The sequence below is a fragment of the Fundulus heteroclitus genome, chromosome 20 (assembly GCF_011125445.2).
Source record: "Fundulus heteroclitus isolate FHET01 chromosome 20, MU-UCD_Fhet_4.1, whole genome shotgun sequence".
In the NCBI taxonomy this organism is placed as follows: Eukaryota; Metazoa; Chordata; class Actinopteri; order Cyprinodontiformes; family Fundulidae; genus Fundulus; species Fundulus heteroclitus.
In genome coordinates, this window is record NC_046380.1 from 2,798,442 (window position 1) to 2,820,151 (window position 21,710).

General features: G+C 44.5%; 2 protein-coding genes across 2 annotated transcripts in view; both read right to left on the bottom strand.

Moving 5' to 3' along the window:
• Window positions 1-21,710, bottom strand: part of LOC118567219 (nuclear factor 7, brain-like) — a gene marked incomplete in the record, with an annotated part of 854,268 nt that overhangs the window by 203,677 nt on the left and 628,881 nt on the right.
• Window positions 1-21,710, bottom strand: part of stab1 (stabilin 1) — a 100,921-nt gene that overhangs the window by 29,245 nt on the left and 49,966 nt on the right. The window contains exons 35-51 of the mRNA XM_036151762.1: window positions 21,124-21,252; window positions 20,491-20,544; window positions 16,198-16,311; window positions 14,867-15,062; window positions 13,609-13,704; window positions 13,488-13,533; window positions 9,023-9,102; window positions 8,821-8,946; window positions 8,130-8,203; window positions 7,969-8,040; window positions 7,652-7,771; window positions 7,531-7,578; window positions 6,565-6,645; window positions 6,303-6,449; window positions 2,143-2,277; window positions 2,000-2,059; window positions 1,724-1,900 (exon numbers count right to left, since the gene is read on the bottom strand). Of these exons, the coding sequence (XP_036007655.1) occupies window positions 1,724-1,900; window positions 2,000-2,059; window positions 2,143-2,277; window positions 6,303-6,449; window positions 6,565-6,645; window positions 7,531-7,578; window positions 7,652-7,771; window positions 7,969-8,040; window positions 8,130-8,203; window positions 8,821-8,946; window positions 9,023-9,102; window positions 13,488-13,533; window positions 13,609-13,704; window positions 14,867-15,062; window positions 16,198-16,311; window positions 20,491-20,544; window positions 21,124-21,252 (1,755 nt within the window). The remainder of the gene's footprint in view (window positions 1-1,723; window positions 1,901-1,999; window positions 2,060-2,142; window positions 2,278-6,302; window positions 6,450-6,564; window positions 6,646-7,530; window positions 7,579-7,651; window positions 7,772-7,968; window positions 8,041-8,129; window positions 8,204-8,820; window positions 8,947-9,022; window positions 9,103-13,487; window positions 13,534-13,608; window positions 13,705-14,866; window positions 15,063-16,197; window positions 16,312-20,490; window positions 20,545-21,123; window positions 21,253-21,710) is intronic.

Below are 21,710 nucleotides of genomic sequence, written 5' to 3' on the forward strand. Positions count from 1 at the left end.
GGACACATTAAAAAAGAGCAATGACGCATTGGATGGTTTAAAATAGTGTGATGAGAGTCATGATTTAGGTTTATGTTTGTTTTCTGTATGAACTTTTCTGGACTAATTAGGTTCCACTCCCCTCTGCCATCGGTCATCATCCAATCAGCTCCATCTGCTGCACTAATTACTGCCAACTTTGCTCACCTGCCTATATAGTACCTGCCTCATTCACCCACTCACTGCCAGAACATCTTCTCATCTTGACACCCCCAGTTCCTTTGTGCTCAGCCTTCTGGACTCAGACTCTCTGCTCGTGTTCAGTTCTCACTGATCTCCTGCCGCCATCACTGGTTCAGGTCTGTCACTCCATGAAAATCCTGTCCTAGTTCTACCTGCCATCACACCTGCATCTCCTGGTCTCCAATCCATTCCTGCCTGCCTGTTCTGGCATTATTCACCTTTCCAATAAACCCTTTCAAAAACAAAGCTCTGTGTCCGGCTGAATATCGCGTTCTCGAGCAACACGCATTACAGATGAGAGTTTTCTATCTGTCTCCTATATGAAGATGAGCTGTCAGTGGAGGAGGAATATAAACAAGCAAAGACTACCGTAGATCATCTATTTGCTGTTTTCTGTTGAAAAGGAGGACCATCAATGCTCTCTGTCAACCGAGATTGAAAACAAAGTAACTAAGAAAAGAGAAAGTAGTAATAACCAGGAGAAATGAGAGTCTATATCGGCGCAGCTATTATTACCAGGTGGAGATAATTCAGGAGGGAGTGAGGATTTAAAACGGATGTGGAGGTTGCAGCTTTCTGCTTGACAGGTAAGTTAATTCAATATAAGAGTAAATTTTCGCTAGCTGTTGTTAGCTTCGGGGACAGCCCAGTAACAGGTTCTGTCTCGTTAGGGACCTTTCCAGCAGCTGCCTCTGTCAAGGGGTTGTTGTTTTTTTTGCATTATCTGCAAAAAAACGCAGATGGGGCGGGGAAGGCGCATTCAGCTCAGCGGCAGGACCGGGTAAATACCTCTCGTTGCGCTAAGCTTTGTTACTCCATCATGATTCACTGAAATCAGGGACATTTCCGGGTACAGGTCATCAAAAACGGGGACAGTTCCCAGAAATCATCTGGCCACCCTGTTTTAAGTGGTACAGGAGCAGGATGGTTTTCACAAGCCTAGAGCGCCCTCTTGTGGCTGTAGACGATAATATTTACTCCTTGGTCCATGCTGGTCAATATGAATTACCATTTAAATTTTTATATAGAAGTCACACCTGAATATAAGTTGCAGCCAAACTATGAAAACAAGTGTGCCTTATAGTCCAAAAAGTATGGTAAATCATCACCCATGTGGAGTAAGTTCTTGTGATTGGCTGAAACAAGGGATATTTCTGATTGGTTGCAACTCATTCCCTGTTAGAAATGGATTTGTGTATGGAGTCAAGTCAGCGGAGTCTCCAGAATCTACACACTGATGCAGTGAAGTTTAAAGACCAGAGGTAGCTAGTAAATCAGTATACAACTGTGTATGGACCAGGAACACTTTAGTGAATCTGGTGTGCATGTCGATCTTGTCCTGTGCAAATATGAATCACATTTGTGTGCTTGTAAATAATGAGACTCTTCTAGCTTCATACATTTCCCACATTTCTCTTTTTCCTGCATGAACTCAGCTTTCTACCGTGGTTCCACCAATGCTTTGGTCACTGGATCATTGGGCCTGCTCTCCTCCTCCTACCCTGGAATTGCGGACGATGTGAGCCTTGACGGTAGCAGCCACCCGGTCCTGGTGGTCCGGATGGGCGAGCCAAAGCTGCCTTTCAAGTGGCAGCGATTCCAGGACCTTGTCAGTGGGCCAGAAGATGGTGAAAGGCTGGTGGATGGACATCTGGAGCATTGGGAGAACGCCTGTGACCTGCACACACAACACAGACAGCTTGTTTTCAGTCCCATAGTCGCAGGTGAAACCCTAAAACTCAACATTAAGTTGGTATTTCTGATTGGTTTTATTCACCTCAATGAGTTTATAAAACTGTCTGTAGCCATAAACCGTAGCTGCAGTGCTGAAGTTCATCTAGACACAGAAGCAGAGATAAATAATTGTAAGTTTGTCCAGATTCTTGTCATCATATTCAACCTTAATGGAGTTTATCGAACCGTTTTGTATTCCAGCCGCGGTTTGTCCTGCAGGCTGTAGGGCGTCAGCAGCGTGTTGATGTGGTGGATGACTCCGTTACTGGTGGTGTAGTCGCTCTTCACGATCACCGACCTGCCGTTGATCCAGACCGAGCCCTGCAGCGGTTCAGGACAAATCAGAGACAATCAGCAGCAGACGTCTGAAGGAGCAGGACAAGGACGGGTGTTAATTAAAGCAGATACCTCAGATTTAACCTTCTTTAGCCCACCTTTTTTTTCCAGCTAACTTTAGATGTTCTAACCATACTGCCATTATAACACATTATCCTCTGCAGATCTGCTGATTTCAAAATATTAATGTTTTTGTAGCAAAGATGGTTTTTGTGTTTGATTACTGCTCATTGTGTTACATTTTCTCTTAAATTATCTAATTCAGAAATTTAGTAAGCTTGAAGCCCCCCTTTATGGTTCAGTTTCAACAGTCACACACAGGCCTAATTACCTCAGAACAAAGAAATCCCTGTAATAGAACCCGTCAGGTTGGAGGGGAAAAGGCCTCGATAAGCAGAACCTCTCGCCCCGATTTAGACCAACGACCGGCGTTCAGACCACAATACTGGGCTGAATTCATTCCTTAGGGGCGGCTGTAGAGCTGACAAGTCCAAATGGTTTACTGTAGAGCTCAGCATCAACATTACTGACTAAATCCACTTCCTCCAGGCTCAGGGGAAACAGATAAGACCTAGGTAAGTTAAATTAGAGGATATTTTGAACCTTGATTTCTTATTAAACTTCCATTTTTTATTAATAAAAAAAAAGGTTTTAATTAATTTATTTAATTATTTTAATGAAACTTCCTTTTTGTCCGTCCGTCCGTCCGTCTTCTTCCGCTTATCCGAGGTCGGGTCGCGGGGGTAGCAGCTTCAGTAGGGAGGACCAGACGTCCCTCTCCCCAGCCACTTGGGCCAGCTCCTCAGGAGGAATCCCAAGGCGTTCCCAGGCCAGCAGAGAGACATAGTCCCTCCAGCGTGTCCTGGGTCTTCCCCTGGGCCTCCTCCCGGTGGGACGTGCCCGGAACACCTCACCAGGGAGGCGTCCAGGAGGCATCCTGACCAGATGCCCGAGCCACCTCAACTGGCTCCTCTGGACGTGGAGGAGCAGCGGCTCTACTCTGAGTCCTCCCCGGATGACTGAGCTCCTCACCCTATCTCTAAGGGAGAGCCCAGACACACTACGGAGAAAACTCATTTCAGCCGCTTGTATCCGGGATCTCGTTCTTTCGGTCACGACCCAAAGCTCGTGACCATAGATGAGGGTAGGAACGTAGATCGACCGGTAAATCGAGAGCTTCGCCTTTTGGCTCAGCTCTCTCTTCACCACAACGGATCGGTACAGCGCCCGCTTCACAGCAGACGCTGCACCAATCCGCCTGTCGATCTCCCGCTCCATCTTCCCCTCATTCGTGAACAAGACCCCAAGATACTTGAACTCCTCCACTAGGGGCAGCACATTCTCCCCAACCCGGAGAAGGCACTCTACCCTTTTCCGGTTCAAGACCATGGTCTCGGATTTGGAGGCACTGATTTTCATCCCGGCCGCTTCGCACTCGGCTGTGAACCGCTCCAGTGAGAGCTGTAGATCACGCCCTGATGAAGCCAATAGGACCACGTCATCCGCGAATAGCAGAGACGCAATCCTAAGGCCACCAAAACGGATCCCCTCAACACCTTGGCTGCGCCTAGAAATTCTGTCCATAAAAGTTATGAACAGAATCGGTGACAAAGGGCAACCTTGGTGGAGTCCAACTCTCACCGGAAACGAGTCCGACTTACTGCCGGCAATGCGGACCAGACTCTGACACCGGTCGTACAGAGACCTGACAGCCCTTATTAAAGGGTCCGGTACTCCATACTCCCGGAGTACCCCCCACAGGATCCCCCGGGGGACACGGTCGAATGCCTTCTCCAGATCCACAAAGCACATGTAGACTGGTTGGGCAAACTCCCATGCCCCCTCAAGAATCCTGCTGAGGGTATAGAGCTGGTCCAGTGTTCCACGGCCAGGACGAAAACCACACTGCTCTTCCTGAATCCGAGATTCGACTATCCGACGGACCCTCCTTTCCAGAACCCCTGAATAGACCTTACCAGGGAGGCTTAAGAGTGTGATTCCTCTGTAGTTGGAACACACCCTCCGGTCCCCCTTTTTAAATAGTGGAACCACCACCCCAGTCTGCCAATCCAGGGGAACTGCCTCCGATGTCCACGCAATGCTGCAGAGCTGCGTTAACAAACACAGCCCCACAACATCCAGAGCCTTAAGGTACTCAGGGCGAATCTCATCCACCCCCGGGGCCTTGCCACCGAGGAGCTTTTTAACAACCTCGGCAACCTCAGCCCCAGAGATGGGAGAACCCGACCCAGAGTCCTCAGGCTCTGCTTCCTCAATGGAAGAGGTGTTGGTGGGATTAAGGAGGTCTTCAAAGTATTCCGCCCACCGACACACGACGTCCCGAGTCGAGGTCAGCAGCACACCACCCCCACTGTAAACAGTGTTGGTACTGCACTGCTTCCCCCTCCTGAGACGCCGGATAGTGGACCAGAATCGCTTCGAAGCCGTACGGAAGTCTTTCTCCATGGCCTCTCTGAACTCTTCCCACGCCCGAGTTTTTGCCTCAGCGACCAGCCGAGCCGCCTGCTGCTTCGACCGCCGGTAGACATCAGCTGCTTCCGGAGTCCCACAGGCCAAAAAAGCCTGGTAGGACTCCTTCTTCAGCTTGACGGCTTCCTTCACAGCTGGTGTCCACCAGCGGGTTCGAGGGTTGCCGCCGCGACATGCACCGACAACCTTGCGGCCACAGCTCCGACTAGCCGCCTCAGCAATAGAGGCGTGGAACATGGTCCATTCAGACTCAATGTCCCCCGCCTCCCTCGGGACGTGTTTAAAGTTCTCCCGGAGGTGGGAGTTAAAGCTCCGCCTCACAGGGGACTCTGCCAGACGTTCCCAGCAAACCCTCACAGTACGTTTGGGCCTGCCCGGTCGGACCGGCTTCCTCCCCCGCCATCGGAGCCAACTCACCACCAGGTAGTGGTCGGTGGAGAGCTCCGCCCCTCTCTTCACCCGAGTGTCAGAGACATACGGCCGCAGGTCAGATGAAACGACAACAAAGTCGATCATTGAACTGCGACCTAGGGTGTCCTGGTGCCAAGAGCACATATGGACACCCTTATGCTTGAACATGGTGTTTGTGATGGACAATCCATGACGAGCACAGAAATCCAACAACAAAACACCACTCAAGTTCAGATCAGGTGGGCCCTCCCAACCACGCCCCTCCAGGTCCCACTGTCATTGCCCACGTGAGCGTTAAAGTCCCCCAGCAAAACGAGGGAGTCCCCAGGAGGGGCACTCTCCAGTACCCCTTCCAAGGACTCCAAAAAGGGTGGGTAATCTGAACTGCTGTTTGGCGCATAAGCGCAAACAACAGTCAGAACCCGTCCCCCCACACGAATGCGGAGGGAGGCCACCCTCTCGTTCACCGGGGAAAACCCCAACGTGCAGGCACCGAGATGGGGGGCAACAAGTATGCCCACCCCAGCTCGGCGCCTCTCACCATGGGCAACTCCAGAGTGGAAGAATGCCCATTAACGCATGTTGCTCACATGCTTTTATTTATTTATTCTTTTTTTATTTTTATTAATTAATTTTTTAATTAATTTATTTAATTATTTTAACGAAACTTCCCTTTTGTTATTTATTAAAAAAATGTTTTATTTATTTATTTATTTATTTATTTTAATTATTAAACTTCCTGCTGGCAGCTGAAGTTTTTTAGGGTAGAATCAGGGCTGCTGTTTTTGTCCTTTCAATTAGTTTTTAGCTCCTTTAAATCATCAGTGATTAGATTGTAACATGAATAATGAAGGTAATTCTGGATTAATGTTAGTTATTAACTGATTTCTTTTAACCACTAATTAATTTCAGCTCTGACCCTTAATTAATCTCCACTCTAAGAAATCTGCAGATTGTCGTTTTCTTTATATTCAGTGAAGATTGCTGGAATGGAAACCAAAATATTTTATCCATCAAATGATTTATGATAGGAACATTAATATCTATATGTAGCTTTATTCCTGAAGTGTGTTAAAGGTTCCTGTAGTTTGGTAATAAGGATGTTTTACCTCCTTCACGCTGAACTCTAGAGTGTATCCTGAAATCGAGACCACGCTCTTGGTGGTTTTGAGGTCACTTAAGGTCAGAATCTCACAGGACACGATGTGGTACCGGACCAAATGCTCCAGGCGGCCCGAACTCTTCCACTCGTCGATCTGTTGGCACACAAATCAACGGCCAGACCGTAGAACATCAGCGTGAATCTGGGCTGCCAGCAGGTAAAGGCGGCTGAGAGTACGTGAAGCTGGGTCTGAGGTCAGAGACGCTCACAATGGATTCGTTGTTGGTTTCCTGGAGAGGTACGAAGACGGTGTAGGGTCCATCGCCGTAGAGTCCCGGAGCCTCAGACATCTGTGAAGAAAACAGAGAAGGTGAGCGTTTGTGCGACGGAATCGGCTAATAAGGATGTCGTTAAGCCAGCCGACAACGACCGGCTACAAAAAACACTCAAGAACTTCGTCACTTTTCATTGGATCACAATCACAACCAATCAAGTCAAATTCTTTGTGTCACAAACTTGGCAAATTAAGCTGATTCTGATATGTAAATACTCTTAGAAAAAAAACCAGAGTGGAAGCAGGGAGCTTTAGGATAGGAGTTGATTTAGCTTATTATAGTTTATTCATGTGTTCTCTGTAAATTTAAATGATTTCTGTTAGATCTCCGTTGGACTTTTCCTCTCGGTCTGAAACTTTCTTTGTGTCTCAGTCCAGCTTTATTGATGTTAATTAGTCTCCCTCCCTCAGCCCCCCTGCTTTCATTCTGCCATGGCTGCTCCACATTTCCTCTGATTAGCTCGTCAGGTTCCTGCTTCATCTTCCACCCGATTTCTCATTGTTGACTGCTGAATTCTTCGTTTTGACGTCCATATTCCCCGCCACCCTGTTCTTCTGCTTGTTCATCCTGTGCCTTATTGTAAGATTGTATGATTTAATTCAATTTCTCTATTCATCATGTTGCTCCTGAGCTCCTTTCTCCATTTTAGTCCAGCAAACCACCTACATTACATGACAGCCAGGGGTACTGTGGGGACCTCAATAAGCAGAACAAACCTGGACTAAATGTTTACACCATTTCTAACTTTCAGGATAATTCATCATAAACCAGACGTCTGAAGCTTTTACTTCCAATGTTCGATTTGCCGGGTTTACGATGGCTTCTTGTTGGTTGAGGCGCAGAGTTTTAAATCCGACTGACTGATAATAAAGTATTATGATTAAAGACTGTCTCACTCACCGTCATCATTTTGCGAAAGAAGTCGTTCTCCGACTGCCGGAACAGCTCCTGCGAGACAAAGCAGCTTCCTGTGAGTGTGGGAGCGGGACCCCGGTAGGTCGTTACTGGTCATGTGACTCACGTTGTTGGTGGTCCCCCTGCAGTCGAAGCCGTCCCCTATGTGGCCCCTGCGACAGGTGCAGTTCCTCTGGCCCTGACCGGCGTACTCGCAGAGGGCGTATTTACTGCAGCCGCCGTTGTCCTGCACACATCAGCAGAGGCTGCTAGACAGAACGGGCGGCGGAATAATTTCATCACCGGAAACACTGGATCTGACTCAACACCGACACCAAATGAGCATTTTTTCCTGCGCTGCCAAATGAAATGTCTCTAAAGTGTTTATTAATCAACCGTTTGTGTTTCATAGAGGAGGATGTGTTATAAATGTGACAGACGTACGGTTCTGCAGGGGTTGACCGGGAAGCAGACCCTCCCTGATCCCTGGAAGCCCATCTGACACCTGCAGGCTGTCTGAGGAACGTATCAGAGAGCGTTTCAGTAACGCGGCAGAACGTTTTCTGCTACAGCAGCAGGTACTTTAGCGCAGCGGTGGTTCTTACGAGGTTCGGTCCGGTTCTGATGCACTCCGCCGCTCTGTGGCAGCCGCCGTTGTTGACCAGACAGCCGTCAATTTCTGCAATCACACAGGCGGCGGGGACATGTTAAGGCAATGCTTTCAGGGACAAATCTCTTTTCCTCACGCTGGAAATTCAGAAGCTCTAGATTAAAAATCAGGGCCGGATGTTTGATAAGAACTGGGTTCTGTTCCTGACGTCTCACAGCTTTGACCCGGTAGCTTTCCGGCTGCGTTCTGATGAGGTCCATTACGTTTGGGTCTGATTATAATCACTCCTTCAGCGGATCAGGGTGACCCGTCAGAACCGGCACCGTTTGGAGCAGATCTCTCAGCTTTTCCTTTCCATGTGTGATGTCTGGGATTTTATGTACATTTACTGGCCTTCTTGTTCTGTTAAGATCTGAGGTAAATTTGTTTTTATGTTTGTAATTAAAAACACTACAGTGGAAAATGCTGAGTAATTGGGTTTAGATGCATTTTCCTTAACCTTTTTCATTATAAAGACGTTTTGGTCAACCTGAGGTCTCAAAGCTTTGCTGAAGGATAAAACTCTTTCTTTTCGGGGGACAACAGGAACATTTTAAACACGGTAAACTGACATTAAGGAAGCAGCTTTGTGCTGCAGCAGATTTAGCACTAAACTCTCCTCCTGTAGATGTCGGTCTTTAATTTACCCAGACAGACGACTCCGTCCCCGGTGTAACCCTCTCTGCAGGTGCAGGTTCTCTCTCCAGCAGAGACCTTGGTACAGACGGCGAACTCTGAGCATCCCCCGTTGGAGCGGCTGCACAGATCCAGCTCTGGAAGATACAGGACGACGAGTCAGAACCGGGTTATTTCCTGGAGAGTACGTGTGTCAGCCGTGGGCGTTTCTACCTCGGCAGGAGGTTCCGTTTCCCTCATAACCGGCGACACAAACGCACACAGCAGCCGATCCCTGTGGTCCCGTTACACAGCTGCAGCAGAACAGAACCGTGATTAAAAGGTGTGATGAGACGAAGGCTTTAGCTACGAATGTGAAGACAATCAGACTTTAGCCTGGCCCCGTTTCTTTATGTTTGAAATTAACGGCTTTTAAAGACCTTCGGGGTGGGGGGTGGGGGGGCAGGGATTAAGGATACAGTAAAGGATGGAGGAGGTTTATTTATTTAATTTATTTATAAAGTAGCTTTCAGTAACAAGACAATTTAAAGGGCCGAACATGAACAGAAAAACATTACAGAGGGAAATATTACTTAGGAATCAACAAACGTTACATTAACAAAGGAATAAGTGAAATAAATCCGTGACCAGACTTCTTTTACACACACACACACACCCACACACATATACATATATATATATATATATATATATATATATATATATATATATATATATATATATATATATATATATACATACATACATACATACATACATACATACATACATACATACATACGTATGTATGTATGTATGTATGTTTCTGATCTAAAGCAATTTTGCTTTAGATCAGAAATTGCTTTAGATCAGGTTTCTGATCTAAAGCAATTTTGTCCAACTTTTTTAAACCTACAAATAGAATAACTTCTGTAATAAGAATAAACTAAGTAAATCCTTGACTAGACTAATTCAGTTTCTCTGGAACCAGCTTCAACACTAATTGTTTCTATAATAATAATAATAATAATAATAATAATAATAATAATAATTTCACAGGAGTGCTCACTTTCACAAGTAAAACACTGATTATGTGGACAAAAGTGAGACTTTCGGCTGCTTCCGTTCACTGTGGAGATCCACAACTGGGGTTAGTTTAGTTTAGTTATCTAAAGTGAATAACACTCTGTTAGAGACAGAGGAGCAATTCTTTACAGCTCAATTTTCGTTCTCATAAAAGATTAAACCTTTAAAATAATAATTAAAAATGTACGACAAATGTGTAAACAGCAGGTTATGAGCTGAATGTGAAAGCAGAGAGAGAACCAGAACCTCCATCATGTCTGTCAGACAAGCTGCTACTTCCAGAAATAAACTCTCTGTCATGGGCTGAGAGGTGAAAGCAGGACCACAACGCAGACAGGGAGGGATTTAATAATGAAACCTTACAAGGAAACGCTCGGAGCAACAGAACCTGACAGGCAGGCAGAGGAAACACAACACGAGACGTGCAGCAGAGTAACTGGAGTAAATATTCGGCTGAGAAACAATGAAAAACAAACCGTATTTTTACTGGGAGAGAAGAGAAAGGCCATCAGGAGAGAATGAGCAACAGCTGAGACCAATAATAATAATTAGCAGCAGAATACAAAATAAACAAGAACCTAATCAACAATTAGCTGAAACGGCAACAATAAAAGAATTTAGACAAGAAACCCAAAGGATGGAGACCCTGTCAGCGTTTCTGTGTCCAGGTTGTGGGCGTGGCCTCTGATTACTGATCACACCTGAGGCCTCCTCAGCTTCAGGTGTAGGCTGTGTATCTCTGGCCTGCAGAGTAAATCTGCACCACAGAGTCATTAAAAACCACCTGGTTTGTCTCTGTGTCTGCCAAATATTCACCCAGCCGTCTTCTCTCCCTCTGCTCCCAGCATCCTCTGCCATCTGCTGTAACGCTCACCGCCTCTCAGAGAGGCAGAGCTGCACGGTGCGGCTCTGCAACCTCGCCTTCAATTTGGACGTTTGTTTCCTTATTGCATGAATCCTAATTATAACAATAGCATAAAGTCAAACCCATGAGCGTTTAGCTGCTCTTTAGGAGCAGGAGGCCTATTTCGCAGATGCTTCTAATGTTATTTTTAGGATTTCAAGGGAAAAGCTCTCATTTTTCATTATTTTTTATTAGGGCTCTAAGCAATGAGGGGAAAAGGGATGCAGTGCATCCATGTCTGGCTGCTCCAACATGGCAGAAAACCCTTTTGTGTTCATCAGTTTTCTATTATTAGGGTTCCAAGCCCAGAAGAAGAGAATGAGAGCAGCATGGCAGGCAGACATGCGTGCTGGCAGCACACAGCCCTGATGTTTAAAGTCTTGGACTGAAAGAAAATCCTGAAAACCGTTGAATAACTTCCAGAACAAGGTAAACTTTGAATATTCATGTGTCAAAAGTGTTCAAATTAAGTTTAAATATGAAATATGTATTTTTTACACCGATTTTGGTATTCTGCGTTTGAGTGCTGTCTTCGTTTACGATCGTCCATTTCCGACGTGTGACGTCAATTCAAGAACACCGAGAATGCGCGAAGCGAACTTGCATAGAAACTCACATTGTTTACGTTGTACAACCGGTACGGCGAACAAGGATATATGGATGTTTTCCAGTATCTTTTTTCACACACCAAATCTGCTGATCCACGTCTACTATGAGAAAGCGCTTTAAAAAAAAAATCGGCAAACTAAGTCCACAATAAAATGCCTTCTAGTGTCGCTTATAGACCAGTTCACTGCTATTGTTTTCATCCGGGTTTTTCACGCATGCGCGCCGGACTGGAAGGAAACTGACGAGTTCTCGGCATATTTTTCTTCTTTGGATAACGTATCACAAGATCGTTTTAAGAGTAAGTTGATGGTTGATGGTATCAGATTGCCAGATTTATACAGCAAAAGCCTGAAGGGACGGAGCGAGTCTGTGAAATGCTGGCCAAGGGTTCTGTACGGCGACATATACAGCTGCCTCATAAACACGGCAGGCCAGTACAGACGAGAGAGCATGGAAGCCCCGGAAACCACTGGACGGCTACAATTATTTTATATCGGGCACCAGCACCCCCGCGACCCCATGAGGGATTAAGCGGGTCAGAAAATGGATGGATGGACGTTCAGACATGTTTGTGTAACATCAGAAAGCGGAGTCGGACACACAGTGCTTCAGCAGAGAGGACGACCCGCCAGGTAGGTTAAAACAAACATTGTTCACTGAGAATTATTTTGGTGTTTTTGTCTTATTAATCCTTTTCACAGACTCATGCCAGAGGGTTTGCATACATTGTACATGTACGTATATTAAAAAAAAATCGCCGTAGTTGGTGGCTGTAGTGCAGACCGCGGTGAAGTTGGTTTGATATTGGATATTCAACCTCCGCGGAGTCAGCGGGATCTAGCTCACGGTTGATCCGGTTGAAGGACTCCGATTTGGGCCAGCGTCTCTCAGCTGCTCCCTTCTCCCATACGCGGTGGGACCGTCAACAAATCTGATTTGATTTTTGTTTCTCAAGACGCTCCGCTGACTCCGGAGCTTGATTGTCCATGTCAAACCAACTTCACCGCGGTCTAGTAGGCCAGAAAGTAGCGCTACATACTTGGCCGGTGGATCAAAAGGTCCGAAAGAAATGGGATAAATTCGTAACAGAAACGTGAAAGGACCGGATTGCCGGCAGTGACAAAAGTGTTTTATGCAATTCACACTTCATGAGCGAGGATTTTGAGGGGTACTTACAATGGAGCATGGGCTCTATGTCTTGGCCAGCGTTAGCTATAGTCTCCTTAGGTTCACCTTCTTCAAACTCCGTTTCTTCGTATATTTATTCGGTATCGGAGTCGCCGATGCTTGAGGTGGAATTTGTAGATGTATCAGACTTTTTTTTTTAATAATTTTTTTTGTACGTAGAGTAAGAGTTATTAATTAAATTTAATAAATCTGTACGAAAGTGGTAGTGTTAGCAGCTGGATGCACGGTACTCGTTCTGTTTGTGACGTCACATTCCGAAACAGCCGATTGAAGAATGTTCGGGCTCTTTAGCTTATACAGTAAGTTTTATCGAAATTACTTCCAAAAGGCGCACATAATTCACATATAATATACATTTATTTACTCTGGTGACTATTTGAATGCATCTGGCAAAAAATACATTCAGTCCAAGAGTTAGACTTTAAACCTGTTTTTCTGTTATTATTCGGGTTTGACGCCTGCAGAGACGAGGGACTATGGCTGCAAAGCAGGACCATTTAAATGCATCCAGTGGAGCATGTAAACCTTATTTTCTCACAATATTATCATCATCGGGTTCCAGCCTCCAGGGTAACTGTGACATTTGCCCTCTCTCTGGGAGCAGGAAACATTTAAGCTGTTTATTAATCCATCTAAAGGTGTTTTAATTAATTAAGTGCGTTCTTAAGCACTAAGCAGCAAAAACGGCTCATCATTTTCTCCGAGCAGCCATCATCTGAGAAACGACCAAGCTTTATATCATCAAACAGCACCTTAAATCAACACATTTAGGGTATTTAATTCTCTTTACATGTGTGAAGATGGAGGTTTGGAGGAGAAACGTATCAGAAAGCAGCAAAGTGACCAGATTTCCGACGGTTAGAACCCCAGAGAAACAACCAGAGGCAGGTAAACAGGGACGGAGGAACTTACTTGGCGTTCTCATCACACACACCTCCACAGGCGTCATCCTTGATCTCTGAGGAGCACAGGTTTGGTTACAGGTCAACATGGAGGACAGTCACAGCTTAGCGTTGGGGAAACTGGAACGTACCTACAGAGCAGGAAGCTCCTTTCCAACCTTTGTAGCACAGGCACCTGCCGCTTCCTGCCAGACCGTCGTCACACTTGCCGTGGTCGCATGAACACTCTGCAACGGACACAAAGCAGCTCTGCTACCACCTCAGCCTTCAGTCGATGTGAAACCAGTTATTTATTCACTCAACCATGTCTGGACAGGTTCACCGCAGGGATCCAGCTGTGTTCTGACAGAACAGCCTGGTTTGTAGCCAGCTGTCAGGAGGGATTGCTGCAAAGCCATCAGCAATGCAGACGACTGTCCACTGTGGCTCTACGCTCTTTCAGGAGGAGTGAATGCTGCTTGGAGAGACTTGATGCAACCTGCTGGGTTTCCTTAGAGAGGAAACTTTCTCACCAACCTGGAGGATCTGATGGAAGCTGACTTTGGAAAGAACCTTGAAATGACGTGATGTGAATTGGAGCTTTATTTATAAATAAAAAAAAGAACAGAAGAAGTCCAGCCAATTTTATTTGATTAAATTAAAAAGGATCTACATAAACCCTTCTGCTATTCTAATTTGAACTATAATTGGCAAAAACAAATGCTGGATTATTTTTGTTGTGACAGTGTTTTCTGCCTGTCGTTAAACGGCGGCTCGTCTGCTGTGGGCGGAGCAGCGTTGATGAGATGACGTGGGTGGTGCCTGTAGAAACCTCTGGATGGGTGTTGAAACGTTTCCAGAAAGAACTCAACAAAAGCCTCCGATTTAAGCCTGGTTGCTGTTGAGGTGACTGATAACTGAGGATTTGCACAGAAAAGATCAGTTCCAGGTGGAGAAAACTTTGGTTCTGAACCTGACATGGATGCACTGACCGATCCTCTAATCTTCAGGATTTTCTCAATAAAGATGTTAGGAAATTCATGAAGCCACGGACACAGGAGGGTTTGTTAACCTGTTGACCGTGGCAAATAAAGCACGATTATTAATGTTTTTACTAATAATTTCCAAGCTATATTGGCGCTATATAAATAAAATTTAATTTGACAGAAATCAAAGTTCAGGATGCAGTACAGGTTTGCACCACTAGTTGTCAGAATTACATCCATCACCTTCGGGCTTTATTTATGTATATTTTCCCATCACAGGTTTTTATTCTGTGTCATCAGCAGAACGCGGGTTTAAACTGGGTCAACGGGGCGGTTTGTATCCCAGCATTAACGTAGTTTTTAGCGAAACTCTCTTAGGTGTCGCCCTCTGGTGGCGGCGGCAGGAAACGCATGCGTCACTCACTGGAGGAGCAGTTGACTCCGTAGCGTCCCGGCTCGCAGTCCTCGCAGGCGGTGCCGTGGAAACCCTCGTAGCAACGGCACTCCCCGTTGCCCTGGTTACCGTCCTGGCACTGGCCGTGATTGGAGCACGGGCTGCCGGCGTCTCCGGGGCATTTAAAGCACTCGTGGCCGTAGAAACCGGGGCAACAGGAGTGATCCTGTGGGACAGAAATAAAAAAAAAAAACAAGAGTAGAATAAGTGTTTCTGACATTAGGAAGAGTTTAGAGCCGGGGAGTCTTAACATGGCAGCTCATGGGCCAAATTATGAAGTTAAAAGCACTCAAGGGCCAAAAAATTTGTTAAAAAAATAACATAACCAAACAATCGCAACATTTTGTTTTACCTGCTCCACAAAATATGATAATTTTAAATAAGCAAATTAGACTATCTGTATTTAGCCAATCTTAATAAATACATTCCAATCAGATTTTAGTGCACCAAAGTCTGCATTTAAAGTCACTGACAGATTAGACTTAAACTTAGACAAACTTTATTGTCATTTTGTATGCACAGAGTGTACACAGAACGAAATTTCGTTTGCATACAGCTTGAGAATTTTAGTGAATTGCAGTGGATTTCAGAATAAAGTAACTTTGCAGGATAATAAAGTAACTTGGCAAATGTAGTCCTATTTGAAATTTAAAGAGAATGTGGGGCTAATAAAATACACATTTTGTGCTTTGTACCCAAAATTTAACAGTGAGATTTTAACTTGTCTGTAATAATTATAAATAATAAAGTGCTGGTTGGCTGAATCTTTCTTGAAATGCAATTTGGGAGGGCCGCAAAAAATCAGCACAGGGGCCGCACTTTGGACACGCCTGGTATAGAGCCTTTGCGTTTTAGCTTCTTTATGGTTTTATTTATTTTAAATCAGCCTTTTGGCAGAACTTTGTTCAGTGCCTGCTGCTTTTAACGTACTTAACGAATAAAGTTGCTTCAACCAATCGAGTTACAGACGTCATCAAATCTATCGAGGTCCTTCAGGGACCCTGAGGTCAGAGTATCTGGGAAACAAACAATCCGGGACGGGTAACAGAACCGGACTTCATTGTTGTGAATGGAGCTCATTCTGTAGTGGGTAAATACGCTTTAATCATCCTAACAGCTGTAAATTAGTTTTAAATGGCAATAAAACGTCAGGTTGACAGACGACTAGACATGGCGGCTGGTGAGGACCACAGGCTGAGGACCACGCCGTAGATCTCGTCTGGACCCAGATGTGAACAGAACCGAGCTGCAGCACAGAGCAGAACCGTACTTTGGTCACAGCAGGATCGTTGTCAGCTCACCGTCATCTCTTTCAGGCATTTTATGGTGCAGCCGGGCACAGACTTCCTCCTGGTTCCAACCCGCTTCAAGTAGTGACAGTTGGACTTCATGTTGGCAGGAAACTGCTCCCTGATCTGCAGCAGAAAGCATCGGGGAGAGCTGAGGCACGGCGGCGTACAGCAAAACACCAGGTCACAGACAGCATGCCGGCGGGAGCTTTGCTTTTTAATCCCTTCTAACGATAATCTGAGCCTGACAGATTGGCTCGTTGAGATTATTTGCTGTTATGTTGCTCTGTGCTCTGATCACAGAGCAACATAATCAGAGTCTGATGATCTGGGGTTTCATTCATAAAGCTTGTTTACGCACAAAACGGACCCGGAAACATGCGTACGTCACTTTTCACGCAAAAGTTGGGATCTATTATAAATAAAACTTATAATAAAGCTCTGATTCAGGTGTACGCTCGTTTAGGAGATGGAGGAGAAATTGGCAACGCAGAGGTGAAGTGGTGGATTGCAGCAAAACTGCATGAGGATTGAATTTCACTCCATATCAGACTTTAATCATAGATCAGCTTTATCATAAGCATTCAAAACTGCTGTGTTATTACATGTGGGACAGTTCAGATAAATAGAAAAATGTCCATAAGCCATCTTAAATCTTAAAGGAAACATCATATACAGAATTCAAACTTGTGAAAGCACTTTAAATATAAAATTATTACATACTGTTCAATAAATGGTAAGTGTTTTTTTTAATTAAGAGTAATTTTCATTTGAATGTGGTTTACTGGAGGCATCCATGTTGATCAAGGAACAGTACTGCCACCTCCTGGTTTGTGACGTCACGGTGCGGTATCGGCTGTAGAGCAAGTCCCAACGCTCTATCTGGTGTTAGTCACAACGCGCCATTATCCAAGATGGCGACGACCAGTGCTCTATGCGAAGCAGAGAGGGATGGATTAATGATGGACAGCGATGGGAGTACCGTGGATTTATGATCATCATTTGATAGCGATTTGGAATATAAGGAAGACTTTCTTGATAGCAACCTGACGACGAACATGTGGTGGATCACGACTCGGAAAGGTGAAATAACACATTTTTTTTTTCACTTTTACCCGATCTATTGCAACATCCCACTGCAATGCATGTGGGCATTGTCACTTAACAATAGCTCTCACGAATTTCAATGGTGAAGTCCTCTCGAAATCCAAAATAATTGTTGTTGACCGCAGATGTGTAGAACGGTTCCTATTGAATTAGCTCATAAAGCGCGGAGAACGGCCCTCGGTTCACCGCACCATGACGTCACTGCCAGAAGACGTCAGGAGTGAGGGTTTACCATATTTAGCCACGAATGGCCGCTCCCAGACTCAGTGTTCGCGTCGACAATTTATATTTTTATTTTTTTACTGATTAACGCTAAAATCGTCAAATCACCGCGAACGTATTCGTTTTAGGTATAGATAATGATCCATTGACTTCTCCTTTAAATAAAAGCACACGGCTTTCTAATAATCCTGGAGGAAACCTCTCATTCCTCTGAATGTCTGCAGCCTCAGGAGTTTCCACACGGAGCGCGGCCTCATTTACCTTTTAACATCTTATTTTAGCAACTTATTAACAACTCATATGTGCTTTCCCCTCCTCAACTACTCTCTACATTTTTCTTAGTTTTGTTGCTTTTTCTCCACGGCGCCACGTCACCAAAATTTAAAGACCATTTTTAATCCACATTAACGTCGATGAGCTGCTTTCCATCGACCATTTATCTGGCGTGTTTAATCTGGACCTGTTGAGGGCAGAACCTAGTGATGGTAGACGAGGCGTCATGAAGCGTTTCGACACGTTGCCAAACTGTATTGATACTGTGTCACTGAATACTGACACCTGCTGGACCTTAAAATCCCTACAGGCAACCTAGTTGACAGAGTTAACTGACACTGATCTGATGACCTAGTATACACAATACTACAATTTAAGTCATTGTATGTTGCATTGTATTATTTTATATTTCCATTAGAATTTTAAATATCTTTGATTTTTTTTAGATACAGCCAAAAAATAATGTGAACCTGTATCATAACATAAAAACCTTTAAGTAAACAGGTTGTGAATGAGGATGCTTGTGGACTGGCTTTTTTTTTTTTCACAAATTTTTATTAAAAAAAATAAGTTGTTTAAACTGATACGCTTTTTTGACATCACTTCTCCAGCTGTAGAAAACAGCCGCTCACACGGCACAGATGATGCTGGAGTGCAGAGAAATTGTAATGGAAGAGGTTTGAACAGACTCTTTTGGTTTTTTTCAGTATATCATAGGATCCTGGGACCCTCTGCTAAGTATCTGTGCACCTCCTGGATGGCATCAGCTGTGGCACTTTGGGTCTGCCTGCCCACTTTGATGTCAAGGTGTTGCCAAATGTTATGTAAAAAGAACAAATTGGCATTTTAGTCCATGATTTATAAACAACAAACTGCTCAATAACATGCCTGAAGTAGGGGCAGACAGCTTCTGTGAAGATGGTTCTGGCTGGGGCTTATTTGGGGTCGTCAGATGATTTATTTCAATATTCTCAGCCGCACAATCGCTTTTCTAAAATAACGAGGGAACGTGCTCGATTCTGAACAATTTCTTTGTGCTGCTCTTCGTTTTTATGCCAGTGGCAGCTTTTTAATAACGTGGAGATGCAGAAAATCTTTCAGAGGCAGCTGGATGTCGCCCTGTCAGAAATGTTACTCAGTTATAGTTTAAAGGTGATCATAGTCAGAGACCCACAAGATTAATAAAATAACTACACAGAATGAAAGCAATAATTTATTCTGTATACATTTTGGCTCTACCAGCTCTAATCTTCCATTCCATATAGTCTATGTGGTTAATATAAAGTGAGGTTGGCACAAATTAAACACCTACAAGACAATCAGAGTCAACTCATTTTTAGAAGGATTGGTGAACAATGCTGGCAAAAAGATGAACACATCAGTTATTCAATAACTCACACCATCCCATCATTAATTATGTTGAATATAGCCAATTCATGCTTTAGTTGAGTACCGTTAAACATAAGGAAACTTTTAACTTGACCATACCTGGTTAAACTGTACTTCATCATGATTTGCTGCCATGTCCTTTCAATGCTTTTAGTAATCAATGCCCCACCCCATACACACACACACACACACACACACACACACACACACACACACACACACACACACACACACACACACACAACATACTCCCCCTTTTGTGTTGAACAGTGAAGTGTGTTGAAAACAGCTTTAATTCTCCATCACATAACTTTCATATCGCGCATGCATTGACTTTTTCAACAATTTTCTCTTGCGGTTTTCAGCAGCAACGACATTGTTTCTTATGGTTTAATATTGTCCATATGCCTTCTTTCAAGATTTCTAATTCTACTCGCAGGACATGTGCAATTCCAAGCTTATTTCCTGTCGTTGCCATGGTGAATCACGTTATTTGCATTCCAGTGATCAGGCTTTTTTTCATGCTCATGCTCACGTTCAATGGTTGATAGGGCGCTGTGTTTAGTTACCTGACTAATATCATCTGTTCTGAAATCGGAAATGCTGAGAATAACAAAGGGAGGAAGAACTAATCAGAGTAGCAGCTTTCTACTCAGGGTAGATCAGCCGGTTTTTCTGAAATGACGCTCAGAACAAAGACGCACAGCGCAACCATAAAGGCGTCTGCCCAACCCATCAATCAGTGATACGATCAGCACCTGGCGCTCACAGAGCGGGGACGTGGTACACCATCACACCAGAATTGCAAAACAGTTAAAAAAACTTGGTTTATTATTATTTTGTTTACAGTTCAGCTTGGATTTTATTTATTGCGCAGTGAATGCACGCACGCAGCTTAGAGGGAACACTGATAATTATAAACACAGTTTGGCGCGTCAGAGTCAGTTCGAAACAGTTCCTGTATCGGTCACGTGACTTTCCCATAGCGATACGCACATCGACACGGGTTTTGCTCTGTGAGCTCGACGCATGCGCCGACGCATCGGTGTTGCCGGACCCATCACTAGCAGAACCTGAGGAAGAACCGGGTACCAAACGTTCAGCTGTGATCTATAAAGGAAAATGGCGTGCTGGTGTGTGAGCGCATGGTATGCTGTTTTCTTTTTCCTGGCGTACGCACACGTTTAGTCTGGATTCCACGCAAAGTTTTATAAATGAGAGCCCAGATCGTCACTGCGATCCACCGGTGATCATGATCCTGCTGAACTGAGCTCAGGCTGAGCGAACCGGAACAGGTTTAACTGCTGGACTTACTGGACGGTACGTAAAGAGGCACTGAGGAGGTCCCTCACAGTCTGAACACCTTCCCTGGAGAAACAGGTACAGACAGACTGGCATTACCGGGAGAACAGCATCAACCTTTTTCTCCTGTTTCATGTCTGTGTTGCTACGCTGCTTTCTATCAGGGCTGGACGATAATTCAGTAACGACATGTCGATAGAAAAAAAAAAAAAGTTCAATAGAATAACAGTTTTCCTTCCTTTTACATTCTAGCCATTTAGGTTAATATTACATCCTTCCAACCAATCACAGCGCAGACCAAGGAGCAAAGCTCCGCCCCTTCAGAGAGTTCAGAAAGCACAAGTTCTTTTTTATTTTAAAGACTTCCAGGTTTGACAAAAAATTGGTTGAAAAAATGGTTGAGTTTGAATTCAGGGTTTGTGTTATTTATTTAAAAATAGGTCGATAAGCAACAGCATAAAATGGTCAGGGCTGCACTTAAAATAAATGTTTTCAATATGTTGATAATTATCGATATCAATCAATAGGATTTCTACTTTATCGATATACTTTTTTTCCAATATCGTCCAGACCTGCTCTCTACCCAAGGAAATAAACTTTTTTTTATAACTGCTTAAAGTTCATCTTTGGAACAGATATACTTACTCTGACCTGTAGCAAGAACTGCTTACTGCAGCGGTTGCGTCGAATTTGGAGGACCTGCGGCAGGATGAGGATGACGCCGTGCTGCGTCTCGATGAAGGTGCCGTTGAGAGGAACTCCGTTAACAGCAGTCTGCAGGAGGAGGAGAAAAGTCAGCGTGAGGGCTGAGAAACACCTGAAAGCTTTGGAGCTGAAGATCCATCCAAACAGAAAAAGAGGAAAAGTCTTTCTCATCAGGCATCAGGTCCATCGTCAATAAAGATTTTGATTTTCAAACATCCATCCACACACAGACCTGGGAAACATTGAACTAAGGTTTATGATTTTGGGTCACGTCCTCTACTCAGCCTCTTCAGGAGGATCTTGTTTATAAATGAGGAACCTGGAGTGTAATTCTTCGTTATACTTTTCCCTCACATAGAAAGTACTCCTGGGTCAATGTGAGCTTCTGAGCTTTCTGTGTCTCTGCTCTGTCTTCTCTAACATAGAAAGTACTCCTGGGTCAATGTGAGCTTCTGAGCTTTCTGTGTCTCTGCTCTGTCTTCTGTAACATAGAAAGTACTCCTAGGTCAATGTGAGCTTCTGAGCTT